The sequence below is a fragment of the Bubalus kerabau genome, chromosome 19 (assembly GCF_029407905.1).
Source record: "Bubalus kerabau isolate K-KA32 ecotype Philippines breed swamp buffalo chromosome 19, PCC_UOA_SB_1v2, whole genome shotgun sequence".
In the NCBI taxonomy this organism is placed as follows: Eukaryota; Metazoa; Chordata; class Mammalia; order Artiodactyla; family Bovidae; genus Bubalus; species Bubalus kerabau.
In genome coordinates, this window is record NC_073642.1 from 69,973,075 (window position 1) to 69,997,202 (window position 24,128).

Here is a 24,128-nt window from a genome sequence, read left to right on the forward strand (position 1 = left end):
TGGGATTCTCCAGGCAAGAGTACTGGAGTGGGCTGCCATTGCCTTCTCCTCCCTAGTCCTGCACCTCCATTCAAATCCATCACCAGCAACTGACCACTGTTCCTCCCTGGGGAACCTGACACTGCCAGGGGAATCGGTGTCCAGACGGGCCCCATCTCACCCTGCCCAGGATGACTGGACCATCAGCAGGCTCCCGAAATGCAAGTGGGCCGCTGGCAGGAGCAGAAGGAGACTGGGGGCTCAGCTGCATCTGCAGACAGGGACCTAGAGCCAAAGCCCAAGTCACCGCGGAGGCTGCCGGACAAACACTGCGGCCGCCCCCACACGGAGCCCGTGCTCTGAAGACAGAACACCACGAAGACGCAGAGCGCCGCATGGGGTGGGCTGCTCACACACACTCACTTCAGCTCCTTTCCACAGGGAACACTTTCAAAATCCGGAGGGAGCACCCCTTGGACAGCGAGAGCCACAGCCCACCTCTCACCCGCAGCTTCCCAACCCGAACGCCCGGGTGCTGTCCTGCCTGCCACAGAAGGCGGGACGAAGAGCTGCCCCTGAGCCCCACGGGCCTGGGAAGGAGACGGCCCACTGCCCACCCGCCAGCACACCCACATGACGCCCGCGCCCACCCCACAGGCCCCGCTGGGTCAGCAGACCGAGCTGAGCGAGGCAGGAGGTCTGCCCAAGGACACCGTCCGGCAGGTAACTGACAACACGCTCCACTCCGTTAGATAACTTTTTAATAAAATGAGGTGTAACCGCGGACACTAAGGAAACAACTCTTCTTGGCTAAAGGCTGGAGAAGAAAAAGCACGAGAAATGGGAAACGTGGGGTGGAGTGGGGAGTGAGACTTACTTGTAAACAAGTGATAAAGATCTAAAAGCTGTGGGCAGTCTGGGTGCCCCGGGCACAGGACACACAGCCCAGACCACCGTCAACAACCCTCAAGACGGAGGAGCCATGGTAATGACACGTGTCCAGGCTCCTTCAGTCCTAGACTTGAGCTCAAGCTTACGAGTCTGTCCCAGCACTGGTTTAACGGAGCACATACAGACGGCCTCTGACCCAGTGGCGCAGACACCCTCCCCAAACACGGCAGCTCACAGCAGCCTCCGCGAACGCAGGCCAAGCGTGTGGGGGCCCAGCAGCTGGCCAGGCGGGGGTGTTGGAGGGCAGCAACTGTAGAAGCTTGGCTGCGCTGGGCAACCTGTGCAGCAAGGGTCTAGACGCAGACCCTCGGAGGCACCATCCGAGACCTCCAGTACGAGTGGTCTCCAGGCAGAGCGCACCCGACCTTCAGCCCCGAAGACAGTTACACATAAACAGGCATAAATAAAACCCTCCAGAACCCACACTGCAGTCCAACAGACATGTGGTCACACAGATCTGGTAAAGGTATCACATGCAAGGCCTCTGACCCTGACCTCGCTCAGACTGCAGCAGGGCCTACGGGCAAGGCTCACACCCGAGTCCAGAGTGGAAATCACGACGCGTGGACACTGCAGACTCAGGGCAGCGATGCTCGTTGTAAAAAGAACAGTGTTCCTTAAACCTTAAAAAAATGAAATATGCCAACTGCAACTGTTTAGGCTGTAGAAGTTTCTAACATAGCAGCAGACCATGTTTATAGAAAAAATATACTTTTAAGAAAATAGCTAAAAAAATCTAAAGTGATCAAAGTATAAAAAGTTAAAAAATGTATCTTAAGACAAAATATTGCCTCAAACATATAAAAGTGAATTTTAGAAAATTCACCCATCTAAAGTTGGATGAGGCTGGATGCGGCTGGGATCCTCCGGTGGGGCTGTCGCTGGACACGGTTCAGGGCTAAGGGCGGCACGACCGGCCCTCGGGAAAGCCGCCGGCCCTGGGAGGGCGGGGCCGCCGGACGCTGTTCCAGGGGGCTCTCCTGATTACAGAGAGCTGGCCCCCGGCACGCACAGCCTCACACGCCGGCTGTTTCCGTGAGCCTCACAGATGCACCGCTACGCCTCAGCTCAGGTCTCCACCAGGATCTCCACCACGTGGTCCAGCTCGCCCAGGTCCGCTTTGCAGCCGGTGCCGGGGGGCGGGGTGGCCGCAGAGGCAAAGGTCTCCAGCCCCTCCGGGCCCGACTTGGCGCCACTCACCATGCCCGTCAGCACAGCGTCCAGGTTGTAGTAGGGACCGTCCACGTCGGAAAACAGCTCGTCCACCGCGCTGGGGCTGTGGCTCTCCAGCGTCTCAAACACCTGATCTAGTGACCTGGGGAAGCCCCCTCGGCTCTCTCCGGGGCCGGGCCTGCCCCAAGGGCCTCCCAGCACGGCCCCGGGAACCTGCGTTGCCGGGACCACCTGCAGCGCAGAGGCCAGGTCTGCTGGGTCGGGGGCCTGGGGCGGCCCCGCCTGAGCTGAGCGGCACAGAATCTCAGTGGACACCAGGCGGTCACGTGGCGCCCGCCCCGCAGTCTGGGGCCCGGGCAGGCGCCAGCTCCCGTCCTGGGTCATCTCCTCCTGGATCTGCCGGACCGTGTTGGCGATGAGGACTGAACGGCACAGGTTGGGCTCCGCCAGCATGTGGCACAGCTGCAGCTTGACCAGCGACATGTCCAGCAGTGACTGGCGCTGCAGGGGGTCAGCGGGTGCCTCATCCTCGGAGCACTTCCTCTTCAGCCCCCGGGCGAACATCGTGCCCTGCAGAGACGAGAGAGACGCTGCTGAGCCCGCTGCAGGGGTCCCGGGGATTCTGCTGCACCTCGGCCCGACCTGGGGGGTGAAACATGTGGGGAGGGGTGGCTGGGGCACAGACAGAGCGGACATGCTGCACTGCACCCGCCCCGCCTTCCGAATCCTCCCCTCCTCAGCGTCTGGAAGGCCCAGGGCTGGGGCAGGGTCCCCACTTGGGGCTGGAGCGGTCTGCGGCCACCCCGGGGGGCACAGCTCCTAGTGGACACCACGCCAGGACCACTGGATGAAAATGCTGGTTCTTGGGCCTCCCCTGGACCGAGGCTGGTCAGACACAGCCAACCTGCTGCACCTCTGCTCTCAGGCAGAAACACAAGGAAGCTGCCTTCTGAACAGGCTCTAAGTTAGGAGACCCCAGGGGACCTTAAAGGTGGAGCAGAAAGGGCCAGGGCCTGTGTTTCCCCACAAGCCCCCTGTGCGGGGTCCCAACTTCCGAGAACAAAGTGAAGCTGTAATGTACAAACCCTCTCTCAAGTTCATAAAGTAACTCAACATTTTTATTTCAAGGAATCCACTTGAGTTATCCATTTGGAGTTAAAGCGGCCTGTGCCACCAGCCCTGCCCTTAAGCAGAAAGGTCCCGTCCTGAGTCTCCTTTCAATATCACAGCTCTCGCCTCCTGTGCATTTTATCATTTAAAGACTCTTTTAAACGCAGGTGACTTATTGAGCACTTATCCCAGAGAAATGAAAGCCAGTGTTCACATGGAAACATGCACAAGAATGCCCACAGCAGCTCCACTCACAACAGGCCCAAGCTGGGGGGCGGCCCTTCAGGGAGCGGGGCTGCTGCTCAGACGCCACCACGCAGGGGACTGCCCAGCAGCAGGGGCTCGGACGGGCATCGAGGGGGTCACGCGGCATGAGCACGCGGCTGCCCAGGGCCAGCCTCCTCCGTAAGGATCCTACCACTCAGAGGGGGCTCCCTGGGGCCAGGACAGCTCACACAGGGACCTCGGAGGTGCTGCATGAGCCCCGACTGCTCAGAACCACACGCGGGCACACGACATTCGGGCACACGCATGCACGACCCCACCAGCGCCAAGGCTGCTCAGAAGCCAGTTTCCTGCAGGGGCTACCGGGCCAGGCACCGCGCACGGATGCGGACATCGGGAGGCAGGGGGGCAGGGACGCCCCCCCGGGATACTTCTCTACAACTTCCTGTGGACCTGCAACCACTCCAAAACACAGAAAGGGCAGAGAGAGCTAATATAAACTACGTCACACTATAAAGAGACACCCTGCGTTCTGGAGAAACACTCGAGCTTCAAGGGCTCCTCTCTCTGTGGAAGATGAATCACCTCAAGCATCTTTCCACCTAATCTCAAACCCTGACTCTGCACAACCACTGACTTAACCCAGGGCCCAGGGGATTTCCTGGTGTGTGTCCAGGGCTTAGGGCTCAGCTCGCACTGCTGAGGGCCCAGGTCCCATCCCTGGCTGGGAAACCAACATCCTGCAAGCTGCACGGCGTGGACAGAAAAAAAAAAAGGTAATTTAGAGCCAAAACAAAACTCCCTCAAATAACATGATTAAGCTCAACTTCACCAAGAGGAAGTCAGGCCACCCTCCCTTGGGCCCCTCGAGGCTCGGGTCTAGGGCAGGTCAGCAGCCACTTGGGCCAGCGGGCATGGGTTGGGACCACAGCCAGGAGGCTTTACGGGGCACCTCAGAACGGCCAGCCCTTGAATTCATAACCCGGGGGAGCCCTCCACTCCAGGCGCTGAACTCAGGGTGGCTGCAGCTTGGTATGCTGAGCACCTGGGGCGGCAGCAGCAGGAGAGCAGCCCGAGGGCAGCTTCCCCGCTGTTTGCCGAGACTAAACACAGAGTGGGGACACCTGGCCGCCGCCGTGGGGAGCAACCGGGACGCAGCCTGCTCCCACCCCAGACACGCGGACAGCAGGCTGCCATCACACAGCCCAGGACACCCCACGGCCGCCGGCCCATGGCATCACCCTCCCCAGCCCAGGCTCCATCAGCAACCTACGCTTTCTGGTTTTTGGTCTCACTCCCCACGGAGGACCAGCTGGAGAAAGCTGCACAGGACGTGCCACCAGCCAGCATGCTGGTCAGTCATCCGGCCCTCAGGCCCACTCAGGACCCCAGGCCCCCCCACTAGGAAGCACTCCCACTCCTCTGCTGCCCTCGCCCCTGCCCAGCCTGGTAGTGCTCGAGGCAGCCCCGTGGCAGCTCGGAAGACAGTGCTGTGCTCGTCGCGTGGGGCCCGGTTCACGTTCGCGGTCCCCGTGGGTAACGGGGAGAAGCCGAAACACAGGGCAAAGATGCTCGGCAACCAGTCATTAGGCCGTCTTCCCGGCGTTTCCGGAGCACTCTCTCCCGGGCGCATCCGCGTCTCGGGACGCCCTCCTTTCCACGCCCATCGCGCCTTCCCTGTTACTCGGCACTTTACCGCCGCTTCTGACAGACACATGTTTGTCACAACATCCAACACCCCGACCGTCCTGCCAGTCTCTCCAGGGCTCCACGTCCCCGGCCTTCCGGGGGGCAGATGAGGCGCCATCAGCTCCAGCACGGACTCAGCGCATGGCGGGAGGAGCAGCTGGGATCCTGCCAAACTGCCCTCAGGAAGGCGAGCCCCTGCCCCCTCCGCCATCTCCCCCGTGCTGCCGGCACAGCGGCTGCTGAGTCTCCGTGCCTCACCGACGGTCCCTGCAGAAGCCAGAACCACCCTCCCCCACCGCCACCCCCAGTCTGCCCCACTAGCGGATGGAATGTCCCCTAAGGTTCAAAGTGAGCTAGTGCACGGGGGAAGCGTGCTGTCCCCGAGGACGGGGCACTACGCAGTAACAGAACTCTGGAGACAGACGTGAGGATACGCCCCGCTGGCCTGGGAACACCCGCTGAGCAATAAGGCAAGAACAGGAACACACGAACTGTGCTCCCTGTGCATATGAACCTGCAGGAGAGGAGAAGGAACCTGGGCTGTTGTCACTGAGGAGTTGGGAGTGGCAGGAACACAGCCCCTCCAGATGGGAGCATGGGTCAGAGAGGAGGTGTTCGTAGGAATTCACTGAGCTGCACAGCGAACATCTGTTTGACTGACTGCACTAAATTATACCTTCATTAGAAACAACAGCGCGTCAGTAAACAAGGCGACGGGGCGGCTGCCAGGGTGAGCATGAACCACCAGCTACCGCCTCTGTGTGCCCAGCGGGCGTGCCAGGACAGAGCAGCCTAAATGACTCCTTTCAAACACTCCGAAACCTAAGCGACTGTTAATCTGTGTTACACTCAACACAAGAAGGTGTTGGCGGACTCACAACCATGGAAGGGAGCAGCCCTTGGGCAGTGCCCCACCTCCCAGAGGCTGTCAGAGGGCGGGGCCAGGGTGGCCCCAGAAGGGGGCCTGTGAGGGTCCCTGCCTCAGACATCTGCGTTTGGGGCCAAATCTGAACAGAGGGTGGTTCTGAGGGACCCTGAGAGATGCCCAGGGCAGAGGAGGGGATGCGAACCCCCGGCTGGCCTAGCAGAGCCCCTTCTCAGCCCAGACTGCGGTCGGAGGGCAGTGAGCCCTAACACAGGGGACACAAGGCCCCAGCCTCCCAGGCCGTCCTCACTGCAGAGCCTGACCCGCCGGTGAGCGCTGAGCAAAAACTGTGGGGCATTACCCACCTCTGCAGTCGGCGGGAAGGTCTCGCCACGGAGCTGGCTAAACCCCGAGGCCCCAGTCCTCATGTGCCACCTAAGACCCCCAGCCTCCCCGGGCAGCCACCTACCAGAGTCGCCCCCATCCCCAGCCTACAGCACCGCCCTCAGGCCTCCTCCGGACCAGCGCTCTGCCGGAGGAAAACAAGAGGGACGGACAGGCTGTGAGTCCCAGGTGGTGGTGGGGCCAGGGGGTGCCGCGCCCGCCCACTGGGGCACCCTAGCATGCACAGCCAGGTCCCCGTGCCTGAGCAGCTCACACTGCAGCCCCCACCGAGAGCTGGTGGGAGATGCAGATCCCTGACTCAGAGGAGGAGGGCAGGGAACAGATGGTAACCACAGCCCTCAGCCCTGGGCAAGCACTCACCCCTGTGAGCTTCAGGTATTGATGGCGAATCAGCATCAACAGTCTCAGTGCTGTCTCACTATCAGACTGGCTTTGAAATACTCACCAAAGGTGCAGCTCGTGTGGTGGGGTCACCCTCCACTACTGCCTGCCTGGAGTTTTCATAAGCTAGCACTAAAAAGTCGATTGCAATTATCTTTTTTTGGGGGGGGCGGGGTGGAGGGGCAGCATCAGGTGACCTGTGGGATCTTAGTTCCCTACCAGGGCTTGAACCCGGGCCCCTGGCAGTGAAAACACGGAGTCTTAACCACCTGACTGCCAGGGAACTCTCTCAAATAATTTTCATTACTTGGAATATAACACAAGCTTTCTCTTCCTCAGAATATGTTCTAATAGCAAGCTTGAGGGAAACTTCCAGCCTTTTCCCAAGATAAAAGCTGCCATCTTCTCTCTCCCTCTCTCAAAAGAAAGTCATAACTGTTTTTCATTCTGAATTTCAATTTTAATTATAAAGCATGGTGAAACTTGAAAATAAAGAGCAACTGTATGTAAGAAGTTCATACAATATTTAACTTTGTAAGAGGACAATACCTTTCCTGGCTCATTCCAACAGAATGGTTAATTCCGTAAGGTTGTCCTGTGCAAGCCACACAGGGCCCCCGAAGAGGAAACAGGCGAGTTTCCAGCAGAAGGAAACCGGCTATTTGGACCCCAGCCTCTCCCAGCAGTTACCTGGCAGATGCTCTTCCTGGTCAGCCTGCTCTGGGGACAATCGGCTTTTGAAAACGTAGAGCGGTGCGCTTGCCTCTGAAAGCGAGTCTGGTACTTTTCCTAGCCTGGTGACCGAGGCAGGATGGGGCAGCTCAGGCAGCCCAGTGGACACAAGGTCTGGGAGCCCTCCTCCCCCATGCCCTGCTCCCCTCCCTGACGTCAGCGTCCACTGGACGGGGCAGCTAAGGCCAGGCTGCGGGGAAGCAGACGAGTGTGGCTTCAGGCCAGCCAAGGCTGGCATCACTCCCCTGACCAGCTTATAGAGAAGCTGGGTCTCCTGCTGTACAGAGGAGTGAAACCATTGCAAAACATCCTTAGTGTTCCTTTTCAAAACAATTAAAGCTGAGACACAAAGGAAAGGATCTCAAACTGAACACTCACAGGCACGCAGCCCGCTGCAGGGAGGCAGCCCTGACTTCGGGGGTTCCAGAGAAAGGAGCCTCGGCCTGGGCCATTTCTGGAAGGTAGGACAGCACTGCAAAACCCTAGTTCCGCTGAAAAGACTATGATGAAATCCAAGCGTTCCATTGCGAACACCTCTCACCCACTGCTCGCTGCACAAGAAATGCAGATTGGGAAGGAAACCTCAAAACGGGCGGGTGTGGAGATAAAAGGATGAATGGATAGATGGGTGGAAGCAGCACAGAAGGGTGGACAGATGAGTGACCGAGGGGCAGCGGCGTCGGGGCACTGTGGTCAGGGCTACAAAGAGGGTAAGGGTCCCTACAGGTCTTCCTGGAGGGTCATCGTGGGAGCTGGGGGGAGGAGGACCTGCATGACCTCTTGCAAGTCCAAGGCAGGAAGACAGTGTGGGGGATTCCCCGCGGAGAGCCCGACAGACCCAGCTTAGGGGTTTCTCCTCCTTAAAAGATTCCCCAGTTAAGTTAAAGCTAAGGGGACGCTCCTGTGGACTGAAATGGAGCGGGACAGCCCAAGTTCAGGGTGCGGCAGCAAGGGAGCCCCAGGCGGCCGGTCACTCGGCGGGAGAACGGGCGGGGGACGCCGGTCTCCACGGCCGTGCCCCTCCTCCGACACGCCCTCGGCCCCCAGGTTGCCCCGGAGCCCGACGCCTCGGGCGCCCCCCGGGTCCGCCTCAGCCTCCCGGGTCTCCCGTCTGGGACAGCCCCCCAAGGACCCCTCCAGGAGTCTAGCGTCCCCGACTACGACCGAGCCCTCCCGAAGCCCAGCAGCCGCACAAAGACCCGGGAAACGCCGGCACGCTTACCTGGCCGCCAGCGTCCGCGCCGTCCGCGCCGCCCGCGCCGTCCGCGCCGCCGCCGAAGGAGGGGCTGCCGGAGGGGCGGGGCCGCGCAGCGCCCACAAAGGGTCGCCGCGGAGCCGGCCGCCCCGCCGGCTGATTGGCCGGGCGCGGGGGCGGGGCCTCAGGTTCAAACCGCGGGCGGGGCCTGGCGCGCGAGTTCCCGCGCGGCCGCGTCGGCCGTTGGGCCCGCGCCTCGGGCCGCCCCGCCCCGGGCGGCTCCCAGGTCTCCGCGCGCGGCCCCAGCGCGCCTGCGCCGGCCTCCCGCTGGGTAGGGCGCGAGAGGTTGCGCTTGGGGTATTTCTTTTAAAAGCTAACTTTTTAGTGGAAAGGCCCTGAATAGGATACAAAAGCTTCAATGCACTCAGTCAAGGAGCGTTTCTCGAGTGCAAGCCGGGGGCTCGGTGGTGACGCAGTGAGAGGCCTGCAACCTCCCGTGTCCCGTGACGGGTGCCCAGCGGTAGACGCTGGGAGGCCATCTCGCGGGCAGCGCACTCCCACGTTGGATGCGGGCTTTACCCACACAGGCCTCGAGGGCTATGGTTGCCTGAGGACGAAGGAAGGGAATAGAGAGGAGAGCGTCCGGGGCGTGAGCGGATCTGGGTCCAGGTGCGCCGGGTGCGGAGACGGGGGCTTCCTTCCGAGCGAGGCGGAAGACGGCCTCAGGAGTCTCAGCTGGGCATAGGTTGGGCGAATAAAAAGTCCAATTAGCTGACTGCAGGGAGTCCAAAGGTCATACGTGTGCTCGTCAGACAAGGAGGAAAACGAGGGGCAAGTTTGCTGCTGGCCATATGCAGCACCAAAGATTAAATTCCTTAATATGCAGATTACCCTACAGCTGGAACCGAGATGAACAAACCGACAGAAAGTGGGTTGAGGGCAAAGGAAATAAGATTCTCTTAACCAGAGGATGAGAAAGGGCATCACCAGCTCAATGAACATGAGTTTGAGCAAATGCCGGTAGATAGTGAAGGACAGGGAAGCCTGGCGTGCTGCAGTCCATGCGGTGGAAAAGAGTCGGAAAATACTGAGCAACTGAACCACAGCCTGATGGAAAACGCTCAGCCTCGGAGGGAAAGCAATACAAATTTAATCTACACTCGCTTGATTCCAATTTACACTCTCAGATTGACAAAGATCCAGAATGCTGTAAGGAAGGTGATACCTTCCAGAGACTTCAGTCTTACTCACCCAAAATGTCCAGCTTACAATAAAAAATTAACGGGCATGCCAGGACACAAGACCAAAAATGGCAAAAAAACAAAACAACAGATAATAGAAATAGACTTGTGGGTGAACCCAGGTATTGGTGTTATCGAGCTATTTAAAAACAGCAATTGTTGTATTCCAGAAAATTAAGGAGAACTGGAATCTATGAAAAACACTCAAATGGGAGAAATAATACCAATCTTATGCAAGATACTGAGGAAGGAACTCTTTCCAACGTGATCAAAGGATGGGGGGCTTCCCTAATGGTCCAGTAGTTAAGACTCCTGGCTTCCACAGTAGGGGGTGATGGTTCAGTCCCTAGTGGGAAAACTAAGATCCCATCCTCACTCTGACGTGCATTGCAAGCTTATGAGTCACCAAGAATATGGGATACCCCTGTAAGTTAATGATTATTCAAGAAAGCAGGTTTGCTTAGCCACAAAACCAAGAAGACTTGCTTAACAAAGATGAGATGGGAATCCAAGTTCTTGTTCACAGAGCCAAAGAATGGAATCCATGAACACTCAAACATTCACTGTAGCAAGCGAATAGGATTTATTAAAGAGGAGGAAAGTACAAAGCTCTCAGCATAGACACTGAGAAATCTATATGCAGGTCAAAAACCAACAGTTAGAACCTGATATGGAACAACGGACTGGTTCCAAATTGGGAAAGGAGTACGTCAAGGCTGTATATTGTCAACCTGCTTATTTAACTTATATGCGGAGTACATCATGAGAAACGCTGGGCTGGATGAAGCAAAAGCTGGAAACAAGATTGCCGGGAGAAATATCAATAACCTCAGATATGCAGGTGACACCACCCTTATGGCAGAAAATGAAGAAGAACTAAAGAGCCTCTTAATGAAAGTGAAAGGAGAGTGAAAAAGGCTTAAAGCTCAACATTCAGAAAACGAAGATCATGGCATCTGATCCCATCACTTCATGGCAAATAGATGGGGAAACAGTGGAAATAGAGATTTTATTTTGGGGGGGCTCCAAAATCACTGCAGATGGTGACGGCAGTCATGAAATTAAAAGATGCTTCCTCCTTGGAAGAAAAGTTATGAACAACCTAGACATCATATTCCATGGACAGAGACATTACTTTGCCAACAAAGGTCCGTCTAGTCAAAGCTGTGCTTTTTCCAGTAGTCATGTATGGATGTGAGAGTTGGGCTATAGAGAAGGCTGAGCACCGAAGAATTGATGCTTTTGAAATGTAGTTTTGGAGAAGACTCTTGAGAGTCCCTTGGATTGCAAGGAGATCCAACCAGTCCATCCTAAAGGAAATCAGTCCTGAATATTCATTGGAAGAATGGATGTTAAAGCTGAAACTCCAATCCTTTGGCCACCTGATGTGAAGAACTGACTCATTTGAAAAGACCCTGATGCTGGGAAAGATTGAAGGCAGGAGGAGAAGGGGATGACAGAGTGTGAGATGGTTGGATGGCATCACCGATTTGATGGACATGAGTTTGAGCAAGCTCCAGGAGTTGGTGATGGACAGGGAGGCCTGATGTGCTGCAGTCCATGGAGTTGCAAAGAGTCAGACACGACTGAGCGACTGAACTAAAACTGAACTGAGGGACAGAACAACAAATGCCTGATTAGTTTAATATTTTACAAGGTGACAGACAAATCCTTTGATCTTTTCAAAGACCTCCTGGAAGAGCCTGGAGTTAGTTCAAGGTGAGAAAGCCTTCATTTAGAACCCAACTTTTGAAAAGTTTGTCAAAAATATCATAAGGCTTTGGACACTTGCTTAAACTGGACCACGGACTACTAAGAAATGATTATTAATTATCTATTTGACCAAAGTAATGATAAACGATTTCAAAGCCAAATACAAAAAGTTAGGGCTTCCCCGATGGCTCAGATGGTAAAGAATGTGCCTGTAATGCAGGAGACCTGGGTTTGATCTCTGAGTCAGGAAGATCCACTGGAGAAAGGAATGGTTACCCACTCTAGTATTCTTACCTGGAGAATTCCATGGACAGAGGAGCCTGGCAAGCTACAGTCCATAGAGTTGAAAATAGTTGGACATGGCTGAGCAACTAACACACACACACACACACACACACACGGCTTCCCATGTGGCTCAGTGGTAAAGAATCAACCTGTCAATGCAGAAGATGCAGGAGATATGGATATGATCTCTGGGTCTGGAAGATCCCATGGAACAGGAAATGTCAACCCAATCTAGTATTCTTACCTGAAAAATCCCATGGACAGAGGAGCCTGGTGGGCTACACTCCATGGGGTCACACAGAGTCGGACACCACTGAGTGAGTGAGTGAGTGACATAGTTATAAGAAAAATGTATCTCTTTTAATACTGAGAAGATTTCATTTTCTTAAGTAATCAAAGATCTGATTAAGACAACCTGAAGCACAGGAAATAATTTGGGTAAAGCACAATTTTGGTTTTCTAAGCAGATGACTAAAAGGTAAGGAAAAACCTTTCACACTTTCTTATGAGAAGCAGACAACAATTCAAGAAAACCTAGCCCTTTTAGCATATGAAGCTTGTTTTAGTTTTACATGAGTTTTAGTAATCTGAAAGCTTATTTTAAAAACCCTTGTAATAGCAATTCAATTTTTGACATCTTGACTACATATAAAGTTACTTTTTTCGAATATTCCTTTCCTACAAACCTGGAGCAGCAGCTGCACGGTGCTGGAGCAACTTTGAGGAGATATCCCACGTCCAGTGGCAAAGGAGAAGCCCCAGCAAGATGGTAGGAGGGGTGAATTCATGTTTAGAATCAAAGCCAATTCCCACCAGGGCCGCTCAGAGAGCTCAAACAAAACTTGTGCGCACCAGGACCCAGAGACCCCACAGAGACTGAGACAGAACTGTGTTTGGCGGGTCAGCAGTGGGCTGCCGCAGGGGGAGGGGCTCTGGGTGCAGCAGACCTGGGTGTGGCATGAGCCCTGTTGGAGGAGGTCGCCATTAACCCCACCATAGAGCAACCAGAACTTACACAGGACTGGGAAATAGACTCTTGGAGGTCACAAACAGAACCTTGTGCGCACCAGGACCCAGGAGAAAGGAGAAGTAACACCACAAGAGACTGACCCAGACTTGCCCGGGAGTCCAGGAGTCTCCAGTGGAGGCGTGGGTCGGCGGTGGCCTGCTGCAGGGTTGGGGGCACTGAGTGTGGCAGTGGATACATGGGTCACCATTATCTTTGAGGTTCCCTGGTGACTCAGACAGTAAAGCCTCTGCCTGCAATGCAGCAGACATGGGTTCAATCCCTGGGTCGGGAAGATCTCCTGGAGAAGGAAATGGCAACCCACTCCAGTGTTCTTGTCTGGAAAATCCCATGGACAGAAGAGCCTGGTAGGCTTACAGTCCACGGGGTCGCCAAGAGTTGGATTGAATGTCTTCAGTTTCACTTTCACCATTATCTTCATTACCTCCACCATAGTTTGGCCCCCGGCTGGGAGGGATTGAGGGCAGAAGGAGAAGGGGACGACAGAGGATGAGATGGCTGGATGGCATCACTGACTCGATGGACGTGAGTCTGAGTGAATTCCAGGGCTTGATGATGGACAGGGAGGCCTGTCGTGCTACAATTCATGGGGTCGCAAAGAGTTGGACACGACTGAGCGACTGAACTGAACTGAACTGAAATAACAGGGAGGGAACACAGCTCCACCCATCAACAGAAAATTGGATTAAAGATTTACTGAGCATTGATTGCCCTGCACATCAGAACAAGACTCAGTTTCCCCCTCAGTCTCTCTCTCCCATCAGGAAGCTCCCATAAACCTCTTATCCTCATCCATCAGAGGGTGGACAGAATGAAAACCACAATCACAGAAAACTAACCAATCTGATCACATGGACCACAGCCTTGTCTAACTCAATTAAACTATGAGCCATGCCCTGTAGGGCCACCCAAGACAGATGGGTCATGGTGGAGAGTTCTGACAAAACATGGTCCACTGGAGAACAGAATGGCAAACCACTTCAGTATTCTTGCCTTGAGAACCCCATGAACAGTATGAAAATGCAAAAAAATAGGACACTGAAAGATGAACTCCCCAGGTCGGTAGGTGCCCAATATGCTACTGGAGATCAGTGGAGAAATAACCCCAGAGAGAATGAAGAGACAGAGCCAAAGCAAAAACAACACCCAGCTGTGGATGTGACTGGTGACGGAAGCAAAGTCCCATAGGAACCTGGAATGTCAGGTCCATGAATCAAGGCAAATTGGAAGTGGTCAAATAGGAGATGGCAAGAGTGAGCATTGACATTTTAGGAATCAAAGAACTAAAATGGACTAGAAAGGGTGAATTTAACTCAGATGACCATTATATCTACTACTGTGGGCAAGAATTCCTTAGAAAGAGTAGCCATCAGTCAACAAGAGTCCGAAATGGAGTACTTGGACACAATCTCAAGAAAGACAGAATGATCTCTGTTTGTTTCCAAAGCAAACCATTCACTACCACAGTAATTGAAGTCTATGCCCCAACCAGTAATGCTGAAAAAGCAAAAGTTGAACGGTTCTTTGAAGACCTACAAGACCTTCTAGAACTAACACCTAAAAAAGCTGTCCTTTTCATTATAGGGGACTGGAATGCAAAAGTAGGAAGTCAAGAAACACCTGAAGTAACAGGCAAATTTGGCTTTGGAGTACAGAATGAAGCAGGGCAAAGGCTAATAGAGTTTTGCCTAGAGAGTGCACTGGTCATAAAAAAATCCTCTTCCAACAACACAAGAGAATACTCTACACATGGACATCACCAGATGGTCAATACCGAAATCAGATTGATTATATTCTGTGCAGCCAAAGATGGAGAAGCTCTATACAGTCAGCAAAACCACGACCGGGAGTTCAAACCAGATAATGAACTCCTTTTGCCAAATTCAGACTCAAATTGAAGAAAGTAGGGAAAATCACTAGACCATTCAGAAACTACCTAAATCAAATCCCTTACGATTATACAGTGGAAGTGACAAATAGATTTAAGTGATTATATCTGATAGATAGAGCACCTGAGGAACTATGGATGGAGGTTCATGACATTGTACAGGAGACAGGGATGGAGACCATCCCCAAGAAAAAGAAATGCAAAAAAGCAAAATGGCTGCCTGAGAAAGCCTTACAAATAGCTGTGAAAAGAGAAGTGAAAAGCAAAGGAGAAAAGGAAAGATATATCCATTTGAATGTAGAGTTCCAAAGAATAGCAAGGAGAGATAAGAAAGCCTTCCCCAGTGACCAGTACAAAGAAATAGAGGAAAACAATAGAATGGGAAAGACTAGATATCTCTTCAAGAAAATTAAAGATACCAAGGGAACATTTCATGCAAAGATGGGCACAACAGAGGACAGAAATGGTATGGACCTAACAGAAGACGAAGATATTAAGAAGAGGTGGCAAGAATACACAGAAGAACTATATAAAGATCTTCACGACCCAGATAATCACGATGGTGTGATCACTCACCTAGAGCCAGACATCCTGGAATGTGAAGTCAAGTGGGCCTTAGGAAGCTTCACTACAAACAAAGCTAGTGGAGGTGATGAAATTTCAATTGAGCTATTTCAAATCCTGGAAGATGATGCTGTGAAAGTGCTGCACTCAATGTGCCAGCAAATTTGGAAAACTCAGCAGTGGCCACAGTAATGGAAAAGATCGATTTTCATTCCAATTCTAAAGGCAATGCCAAAGAATGCTCAAACTACTGAACAATTGCATTCATCTCACACACTAGCAAAGTAATGCTCAAAATTCTCCAAGCCAGGCTTTAACAGTACGTGAACCATGAACTTCCAGATGTTCAAGCTGGATTTAGAAAAGGCAGAGGAACCAGAAATCAAATTGCCAACATCCACTGGATCATCGAAAAAGCAAGAGAGCTCCAGAAAAACATCTATTTCTGCTCTATTGACTATGCCAAAGCCTTTTACTGTGTGGATCACAACAAACTGTGGAAAATTCTTAAAGAGATGGGAATACCAGACCACCTGACCTGCCTCTTGAGAAATCTGTATGCAGGTCAGGAAGCAACAGTTAGAACTGGACATGGAAAAACAGACTGGTTCCAAATAGGAAAAGGAGTTTGTCAAGGCTGTATATTGTCACCCTGCTTATTTAACTTACATGCAGAGTACATCATGAGAAATGCTAGGCTGGATGAAGCACAAACTGGAATTAAGATTGCCAGGAGAAATATCAATAACCTCAGATATGTAGATGACACCACATTTATGGCAGAAAGTGAAGAAGAACTAAAGAGCCACTTGATGAAAATGAAAGAGGACAGTGAAAAAGTTGGCTTAAAGCTCAACATTCAGAAGACGAAGATCATGGCATCTGGTCCCATCACTTCATGGCAAATAGATGGAGAAACAGTGGAAACAGTGTCAGACTTTATTTTTTTGGCTTCAAAATCACTGCAGATGGTGACTGCAGCCATGAAATTAAAAGAAGCTTGTTCCTTGGAAGAAAAGCTATGACCAACCTAGCTGCTGCTGCTACTGCTAAGTCGCTTCAGTCGTGTCCGACTCTGTGCAACCCCATAGACGGCAGCCCACCAGGCTCCCCCGTCCCTGGGATTCTCCAGGCAAGAACACTGGAGTGGGTTGCCATTTGCTTCTCCAATGAATGAAAGTGAAAAATGAAAGTGAAGTAGGTCAGTCGTGTCTGACTCAGCAACCCCATGGACTGCAGCCTACCCAGCTCCTCCATCCATGGGATTTTCCAGGCAAGAGTACTTGAGTGGGTTGCCATTGCCTTCTCCAAAAGGGACCTTACAGTCCTGAATATTCATTGAAAGGATGGATGCTGAAGCTGAAACTCCAATCATTTGGCCACCTGATGTGAAGAACTGACTCATTTGAAAAGACTCTGATGCTGGAAAAGACTGAAGGCGGGAGGAAAAGGGGACGACAGAGTATGAGATGGTTGGATGGCATCACCGATTTGATGGACATGAGTTTGAGTGAACTCCGGGAGTTGGTGATGGACAGGGAGGCCTGGCGTGCTGCAGTCCATGGGGTTGCAAAGAGTCGGACATGACTGAGCGACTGAACTGAACTGAACTACTTCCCTGGGGGCTCAGATGGTAAAGAACCCGCCTAAAATGCAGGACACCCAGGTTTGATACCTGGGTGGGGAAGAGCCCCTGGAGAAGGAAATGGCAGCCCACTCCAGTATTCTTGCCTGGAAAATCCCGTGGACAGAGGAGACTGGCTGGTTACAGCTAATGGGGTGGCAGAGTCTGATGCGACCGAGTAACTACAGTTAATTAGTTTAGTGGAAGAGAGGGCTCCCCCTACAGGCTAGTCCCGCCTCCTACTTTAGTCTCTTTAATTCCGCAGTACTAAGTTTGCCACTTTTCTGTAAATTGGAAATTCTTTCAAAACATAAAGCTGGATAAAAGTATATACCCAAAATAATTCTATATGATTTCCATAGGTGCCTATGCTGCTGCTGCTAAGTCATTTCAGTTGTGTCCGACTCTATGCGACCCCATAGAAGGCAGCCCACCAGGCTCTGCCGTCCCTGGGATTCTCCAGGCAAGAACACTGGAATGGGTTGCCATTTCCTTCTCCAATGCATGAAAGTGAAAAGTGAAAGTGAAGTCGCTCAGTCATGTCCAACTCTTAGCGACCCCATGGACTGCAGCCCACCAGGCTCCGCTGTCCATGGGACTCTCCAGGCAAGAATACTGGAGTGGGGTGCCATATATAGGCAAGTAAATGTTTAGGAAAAGTGCAACTTCTATAAGTATCAGTTCAGTTCAGTCGCTCAGTCGTGTCCGACTCTTTGCGACCCCATGAATCGCAGCACGCCAGGCCTCCCTGTCCATCACCAACTCCCGGAGTTCACCCAGACCCACATCCATCGAGTCCGTGATGCCATCCAGCCATCTCATCCTCTGTCGTCCCCTTCTCCTCCTGCCCCCAATCCCTCCCAGCATCAGAGTCTTTTCCAATGAGTCAACTCTTCGCATGAGGTGGCCAAAGTACTGGAGTTTCAGCTTCAGCATCATTCCCTCCAAAGAAATCCCAGGGCTGATCTCCTTAATAATAAACAAGATGGCATCTCCAACTCAGTGGATATAAGTTTGAGCAAGCTCCAGGAGTTGGTGATGGACAGGGAAGCCTGGTGTGCTATAGTCCATGGGGATGCAAAGAGTCGGACACAACTGAGCAACTGAACTGAACTGAATAACAAAGGAAAGAAAACGATGTCCTTATGATGCTGAAGAGACACAGCAGGGGTTGCAGTGTGAGAGAGCTGAAGGAAGTGAAGGGGGTTGATCAGGGTGTGTGCGCACAAGAGCTGTGGTGCACTGGAGGTAAATGCCACTAGCCCTTAAAAGGTCAAAGACTGGGATGGGCAGGTCCAGGGCACAGAGGCCTTCCCCTGTGTGTGGGCTTCCTGCTCAGACAGCTTTGCCCACAGAGACTCAGAGTGGCTGCAGTCACTCCAGATCTTGCATTCAGTTTCACAGGTCTAGGGAAACAGAGAGCCTTTCCTCCAGGAGGCAAACTGCAGTCCTGGCCCACCTCTCACTGGCCAGAATTGAATACATGCCATTCCAATGGTGTTTGGCTTAGGGCAGAGGTTCTCAGGGTGTGGGCCTGTACCCCCAGCAGCAGTATCTCCTGGGGAGTCATTATGAATGAAAATTTGCTGACTCAGAAATTCTGGGGCTGGGCCCTGTCTGGCTGTGTTTCACCAGGCCCATCAGGGGATTCTGGTGCAGGCTGAAACTTGAGAATCAATCAGAGACCAGTTCAGTTTAGTTCAGTGACTCAGTCATGTCACTTCAGTTGCTCTTTGCAACCCCATGGACTGCAGCACGCTAGGCTTCCCTGTCCATCACCAACTCCCAGAGCTTGCTCAAACTCACGTCCATTGCATCGGTGAAGCCATCCAACCATCTCATCCTCTGTTGTCCCCTTCTCCTCCTGACTTCAATCTTTCCCAGCATCAGAGTCTTTTTCAAACAGTCAGTTCTTCACATTAGGTGGCCAAAGGATTGGAGTTTCAGCTTCACCATCCGTCCTTTCAATGAATATTCAGGGTTGATTTCCTTTAGGATGGACTGGTTGGGTCTCCTTGCTGTCCAGGGGACTCTCAAGAGTCTTCTCCAACACCACAGTTCAAAAGCATCAATTCTTCGGTGCTCACCTTTCTTTATAGTCCAACTCTCATATCCATACCTGACTACTGGATAAACCATAGCTTTGACTAGATGGACTTTTGTGGGTAAAGTAATGTCTCTGCTTTTTAATATGCTGTCTAGGTTGTTCATAGCTTTTCTTCCAAGAAGAAAGTGTCTTTTAATTTCATGGCTGCAGTCACCGTCTGCAGTGATTTTGGAGCCCCCCCAAATAAAGTCTGTCATTGTTTCCATTGTTTAACCATCTATTTGCTATGAAATTGGGACCGTATCTTATGACCTTAGTTTTCTGAATGTTGAGTTTTAAGCCAACTTTTTCACTCTCCTCTTTCACTTTCATCAGGCAATCTTGATTCCACTTTGTGCTTCATCCAGCCCATCTGGTTCTTTTGCCTTTTCTAAATCCAGCTTGAACAACTCGAAGTTTACTTTTCACGTACTGTTGAAGCCTGGCTTGGAGAATTTTGATCAATACTTTGCTAGCGTGTGAGATGAGTGCAATTGTTCAGTAGTTTGAACATTCTTTGGCATTGCCTTTCTTTGGGATTGGAATAAAAGCTGACCTTTTCCAGTCCTGTGGCCACTGCTGAGTTTTCCAAATTCACTGGAGTATTGAGTGTAGCACTTTCACAGCATCATCTTTTATTATTTGAAATAAGTCAGCTCTAATTCCAGCACTTCCACTAGCTTTGTTTGTAGTGATGATTCCTAAGGCCCACTTGACTTCACATTCCAGGATGTCTGACTCTAGGTGAGTGATCACATCTTCGTGGCTATCTGTGTCATGAAGATCTTTTTAATATAGTTCTTCTGTGTATTCTTGCCACCTCTTCTTAATATCTTCGTCTTCTGTTAGGTCCATACCATTTCTGTCCTCTGTTGTGCCCATCTTTGCATGAAATGTTCCCTTGGTATCTTTAATTTTCTTAAAGAGATCTCTAGTCTTTCCCATTCTATTGTTTTCCTCTATTTCTTTGCACTGGTCACTAGGGAAGGCTTTCTTATCTCTCCTTGCTATTCTTTGGAATCCTGCATTTTCAGCTGAGTATATCGTTCCTTTTCTCCTTTGCCTTTAGCTTCTCTTCTTTTTTCAACTATTTGTAAGGCCTCTTCAGACAACCATTTTGGCTTTTTGAATTTCTTTTTCTTGGGGATGGTCTTCATCCCTGCTTCCTGTACAATGTCATGAACCTCCGTCCATAGTTCTTCAGGCACTCTATCAGATATAATCCCTTGAATCTATTTGAAACTTCCACTGTATAATCATAAGGGATTTGATTAAGGTCATACCTGAATGATCTAGTGGTTTTCCCTACTTTCTTCAATTTGAGTCTGAATTTGGCAATAAGGAGTTCATGATCTGAGCCACAGTCAGCTTCTGGTCTTGGTTTTGCTGACTGTATAGAGCTTCTCCATCTTTGGTTGCAAAGAATATAATCAATCGTATTTTGGTATTGACTAACTGGTGATGCCATGTATAGAGTATTCCCTTGTGTTGTTGGAAGAGGGTGTTTGTTCTGACCAGCGCGTTGTCTTGGCAAAACTCTATTAGCCTTTGCCCTGCTTTATTCTGTGCTCCAAGGCCAAATTTGCCTGTTATTCTAGGTGTTTCTTGACTTCCTACTTTTGCATTCCAGTCCCCTATAATGAAAAGGACAGCTTTTTTTAGTGTTAGTTCTAGGTCTTGTAGGTCTTCATAGAACCGTTCAACTTTTGCTTTTTCAGCATTACTGGTTGGGGTATAGACTTAGATTACTGTGATATTGAATGGTTTGCCTTGGAGACAAACAGAGATCATTCTGTCGTTTTTGAGATTGCACCCAAGTATTGCATTTCAGACTCTTTCATTGACTATGAGGGCCACCCCATTTCTTCTAAGGGATTCTTGCCCACAGTCGTAGATATAATGGTCATCTGAGTTAAATTCACCCATTCCAGTCCATTTATTTCATTGATTCCTAAAATGTTGATGTTCACTCTTGCCATCTCCTGTTTGACCACTTCCAATTTGCCTTGATTCATGGACCTAACATTTCAGGTTCCTATGCAATATTGCTCTTTACAGCATCAGACTTTACTTCTATCACCAGTCACATCCACAACTGGGCGAATGCCCCCCAAAATAAAGTTTGTCACTGTTTCTATTTTTTCCCTATCTATTTGCCATGGAGTGATGGGACCAGATGCCATGATCTTTGTTTTCTGAATGTTGAGTTTTAAGCTGACTTTTTCACTCTCCATTCTTACTTTCATCAAGAGGCTCTTTAGTTCCTCTTCTCTTTCTGCCATAAGGGTGGTGTCATCTGCATATCTGAGGTTATTGATATTTCTCCCGGCAATCTTGATTCCAGCTTGAACTTCATCCTGCCTGGCATTTCTCCTGATGCACTCTGCATATAATTTAAATAAGCAGGGTGACAATACACAGCATTGTGGTACTCCTGTCCCAATCTGGAACCAGTTTGTTGTTCCATATCCAGTTCTAACTGTTGCTTAACCTACATACAGTTTTCTCAGGAGGCAGGTAAGGTGGGCTGGTACTCCCATCTGTTGAAGAATTTTCCACAGTTTGTTGTGATCCACGCAGTCAAAGGCTCTAGCTTAGTCACTTAAGCAGAAGTAGATGTTTTTCTGGAATTCCCTTGCTTTTTTCCTATGATCCAAAGGATGTTGCCAATTGATCTCTGGTTCCTCTATCTTATCTCACTTGTACATCCAGAGGCTTTAGGTTTACACACTGTTGAATCATAGGTTGAAGGATTTTAAGCATAACCTTGCTAGCATGTGAAATGAATGCAATTGTGCCACAGTTTGAAGACTCTTTGGCATTGCCTTTCTTTGGAATTGGAATGAAAAGTCTCCTTTTTCAGTCCTGTGACCACTGCTGAGTTTTCCAAATTTGCTGGCATATTGAGGGCAGCACTTTCACAGCATCATCTAGTTCCCCTGCTGCTGCGTCGCTTCAGTCGTGTCCGACTCTGTGTGACCCCATAGACGGCAGCCCACCAGGCTCCCCCGTCCCCTACCCAGGATCCAGCCTGGGCCCCCTGCATTGGGATCCTGGAGCCTTCGTTCGCCACTGGACCACACGGCAGTCCTCTCGCTTTGCACGTTGTGAGGCTCATCCCCACGGTAGCAGGTGTCAGAAGTGAGTGACAGTCGCTCTCATCATAGACCACGTTTTGCTTATGGAATGATGCTGCTTCCGACATCCGTCCGCACGGAAGCTCTCCGTGCTTTTGGCCAGGCCCTCGGAGTGGCACTGCGGGGTCCCGTCCAAATCCGAGGCGCCGGCAGGCCGGGGACAGGGCCTCCGCCGGCCCTGCGCCCTCCCCGCGGCCCGGGCGGGGTCCCCAGCTCCCGCAGCCCGGCCCGCCGCCCCCTGCGCCTGAGGTTTCTCCGGATTCGCACGAGGCCGGGCGCCGGCCTGATGTCCCCGTCAACCTCTGCTTGTCACCGGACACAGGGCCGCTCTCGGCTTCTGAGACCCGGCTCCGCATGCCCTGCCCGTGCAAACGCGCGGTTTCCAGTCTTACAACGTCTCTCAGGGTCCTCGTCCGGCCGGAAAGGGGCCGCCGCGCCCGCAGTCGCCCCCTCGGGAGGTGCTGCCCCCTGGCGGCCGCGGGCCGGACGCGCTGGGCGCTCAGCCGCGCGCGCCCTCTAGGGGTCGCCGCCGGGACAGACGCGCCTCCGTCGAGGGAGGTGGGTCCTCGCAGGGCTCGGGAAAGACCCGCAGGAAGCGGGACCGATGCTCTGCGTTTTGGGCGCCCTCTCGGTGTCGGGCGCAGCTTCCGCTGGGGACACTCCCGATGTCGATGAGCACCCCCAGTAGCGCTGCGGGCAGGTCCTGCGGCCATTCCCAAATCCCAGGGGAAGAACCCTGAGGCGGGCGGCGCGGGTGGCCGGGATGAGGCCTCGCTAAGACAGCCAGCTGCGAGCCTGCGGGACCGCGGCCCTTGGCTGCCTCCTGGACGCACCCGGCCCCTTGCCCATGGCTGCGGCCGGCCCGCGAGGGGGCTGCGGAGGGTCGCAGGGGTGCAGAGGCCCTTCCTGAGCCTCTCGGCTCTGAGCCCCACCCCGCTTGTCCTGTCAGTCCTGCTTCCCAGGGGCAGGCACCCAGTATGGGGTCTGGCCCCGAGTCCTCCCCCACCCCCTCCCACCCCCGCCTCGATTCTTCACACATTTCTCCCCGGATGTCTTCCACATCAGCTCCCCACTTGGCTCCTCCACTGAGGGCTGAGAACCTGGACTGGGACCCAGGGCCCTCCTCGGGGAGCCTGCCCTCCCCAGCTGCGATGGCCCTCCACGCAGCCACCTTCTCACCTTTTGCAGCCCTGCCCCATCCCTGAAGGCACCTCTGAGACTCCCAGGTGGAGGCCCTCCAGGTCAGCCCTCCTGGCAAGCCCCTGGCAGCCCCTCACTGAGCTTGGGGCTCCTGTCCCCACACCCCCCGCCTCAGTGGTGAGCTGATGGACTGGACAGTGCCCGATGGATCCCTCTCGGGAAGAAAGGAGCTGCTTATTGGTGGCGTGACGTCAGCAGAAGACGGAGGAGCAGGGGATTCCCAGCCTGGGTGTGAAGATGTGGTCGTGAATTCACCGGGAAGCCCCTTTGCTGGGAGCTGGGGGTGTGCGTCCAGGATCACGTGACATGCACACACACACACACATGCACAAACCAGGCAGTGCTCTGAGCCAGTCTTGTGAGAGGACGGAGGGGCGGAGGAGGGACGGAGTGGACAGGACAGGCCCATTCCTGAGGCTTGCACACCCCCGCACTCCAGGCCGAGGGCAGGTGAAGCCCCCTCGGGCCAAGGATGGAGCCTGCTGACAGCGGGGCGCAGTACACACCCCGCCTCTGTCTGATGCCTCTGCTCCTTGGGCAGCCTGGTCACCCTGGTGCCAGCGAGGCGGGCTCTGGCTCCGCAGGGAGAAAGGACAGAAAGCAGTGCCCTGGTATGGGGCCACTGGGCCAGGGAGACTGCAGACCCAGGAGTGCAGCA

At 52.6% G+C, this 24,128-nt stretch overlaps 1 protein-coding gene across 1 annotated transcript; it reads right to left on the reverse strand.

Annotated features, from left to right (window-relative positions):
- Positions 1 to 723: 723 nt before the first annotated feature.
- On the reverse strand, positions 724 to 22,626 carry CDCA4 (cell division cycle associated 4). The gene is made up of 3 exons (XM_055555912.1): positions 22,258 to 22,626; positions 8,733 to 9,032; positions 724 to 2,673 (listed from the first exon to the last, which is right to left on the reverse strand). The coding sequence occupies exons 1-3, from the start codon at positions 22,624 to 22,626 to the stop codon at positions 1,999 to 2,001; spliced, it is 1,344 nt and encodes a 447-aa protein (XP_055411887.1). The 3' UTR covers positions 724 to 1,998.
- Between the last annotated feature and the right edge of the window lie 1,502 nt (positions 22,627 to 24,128).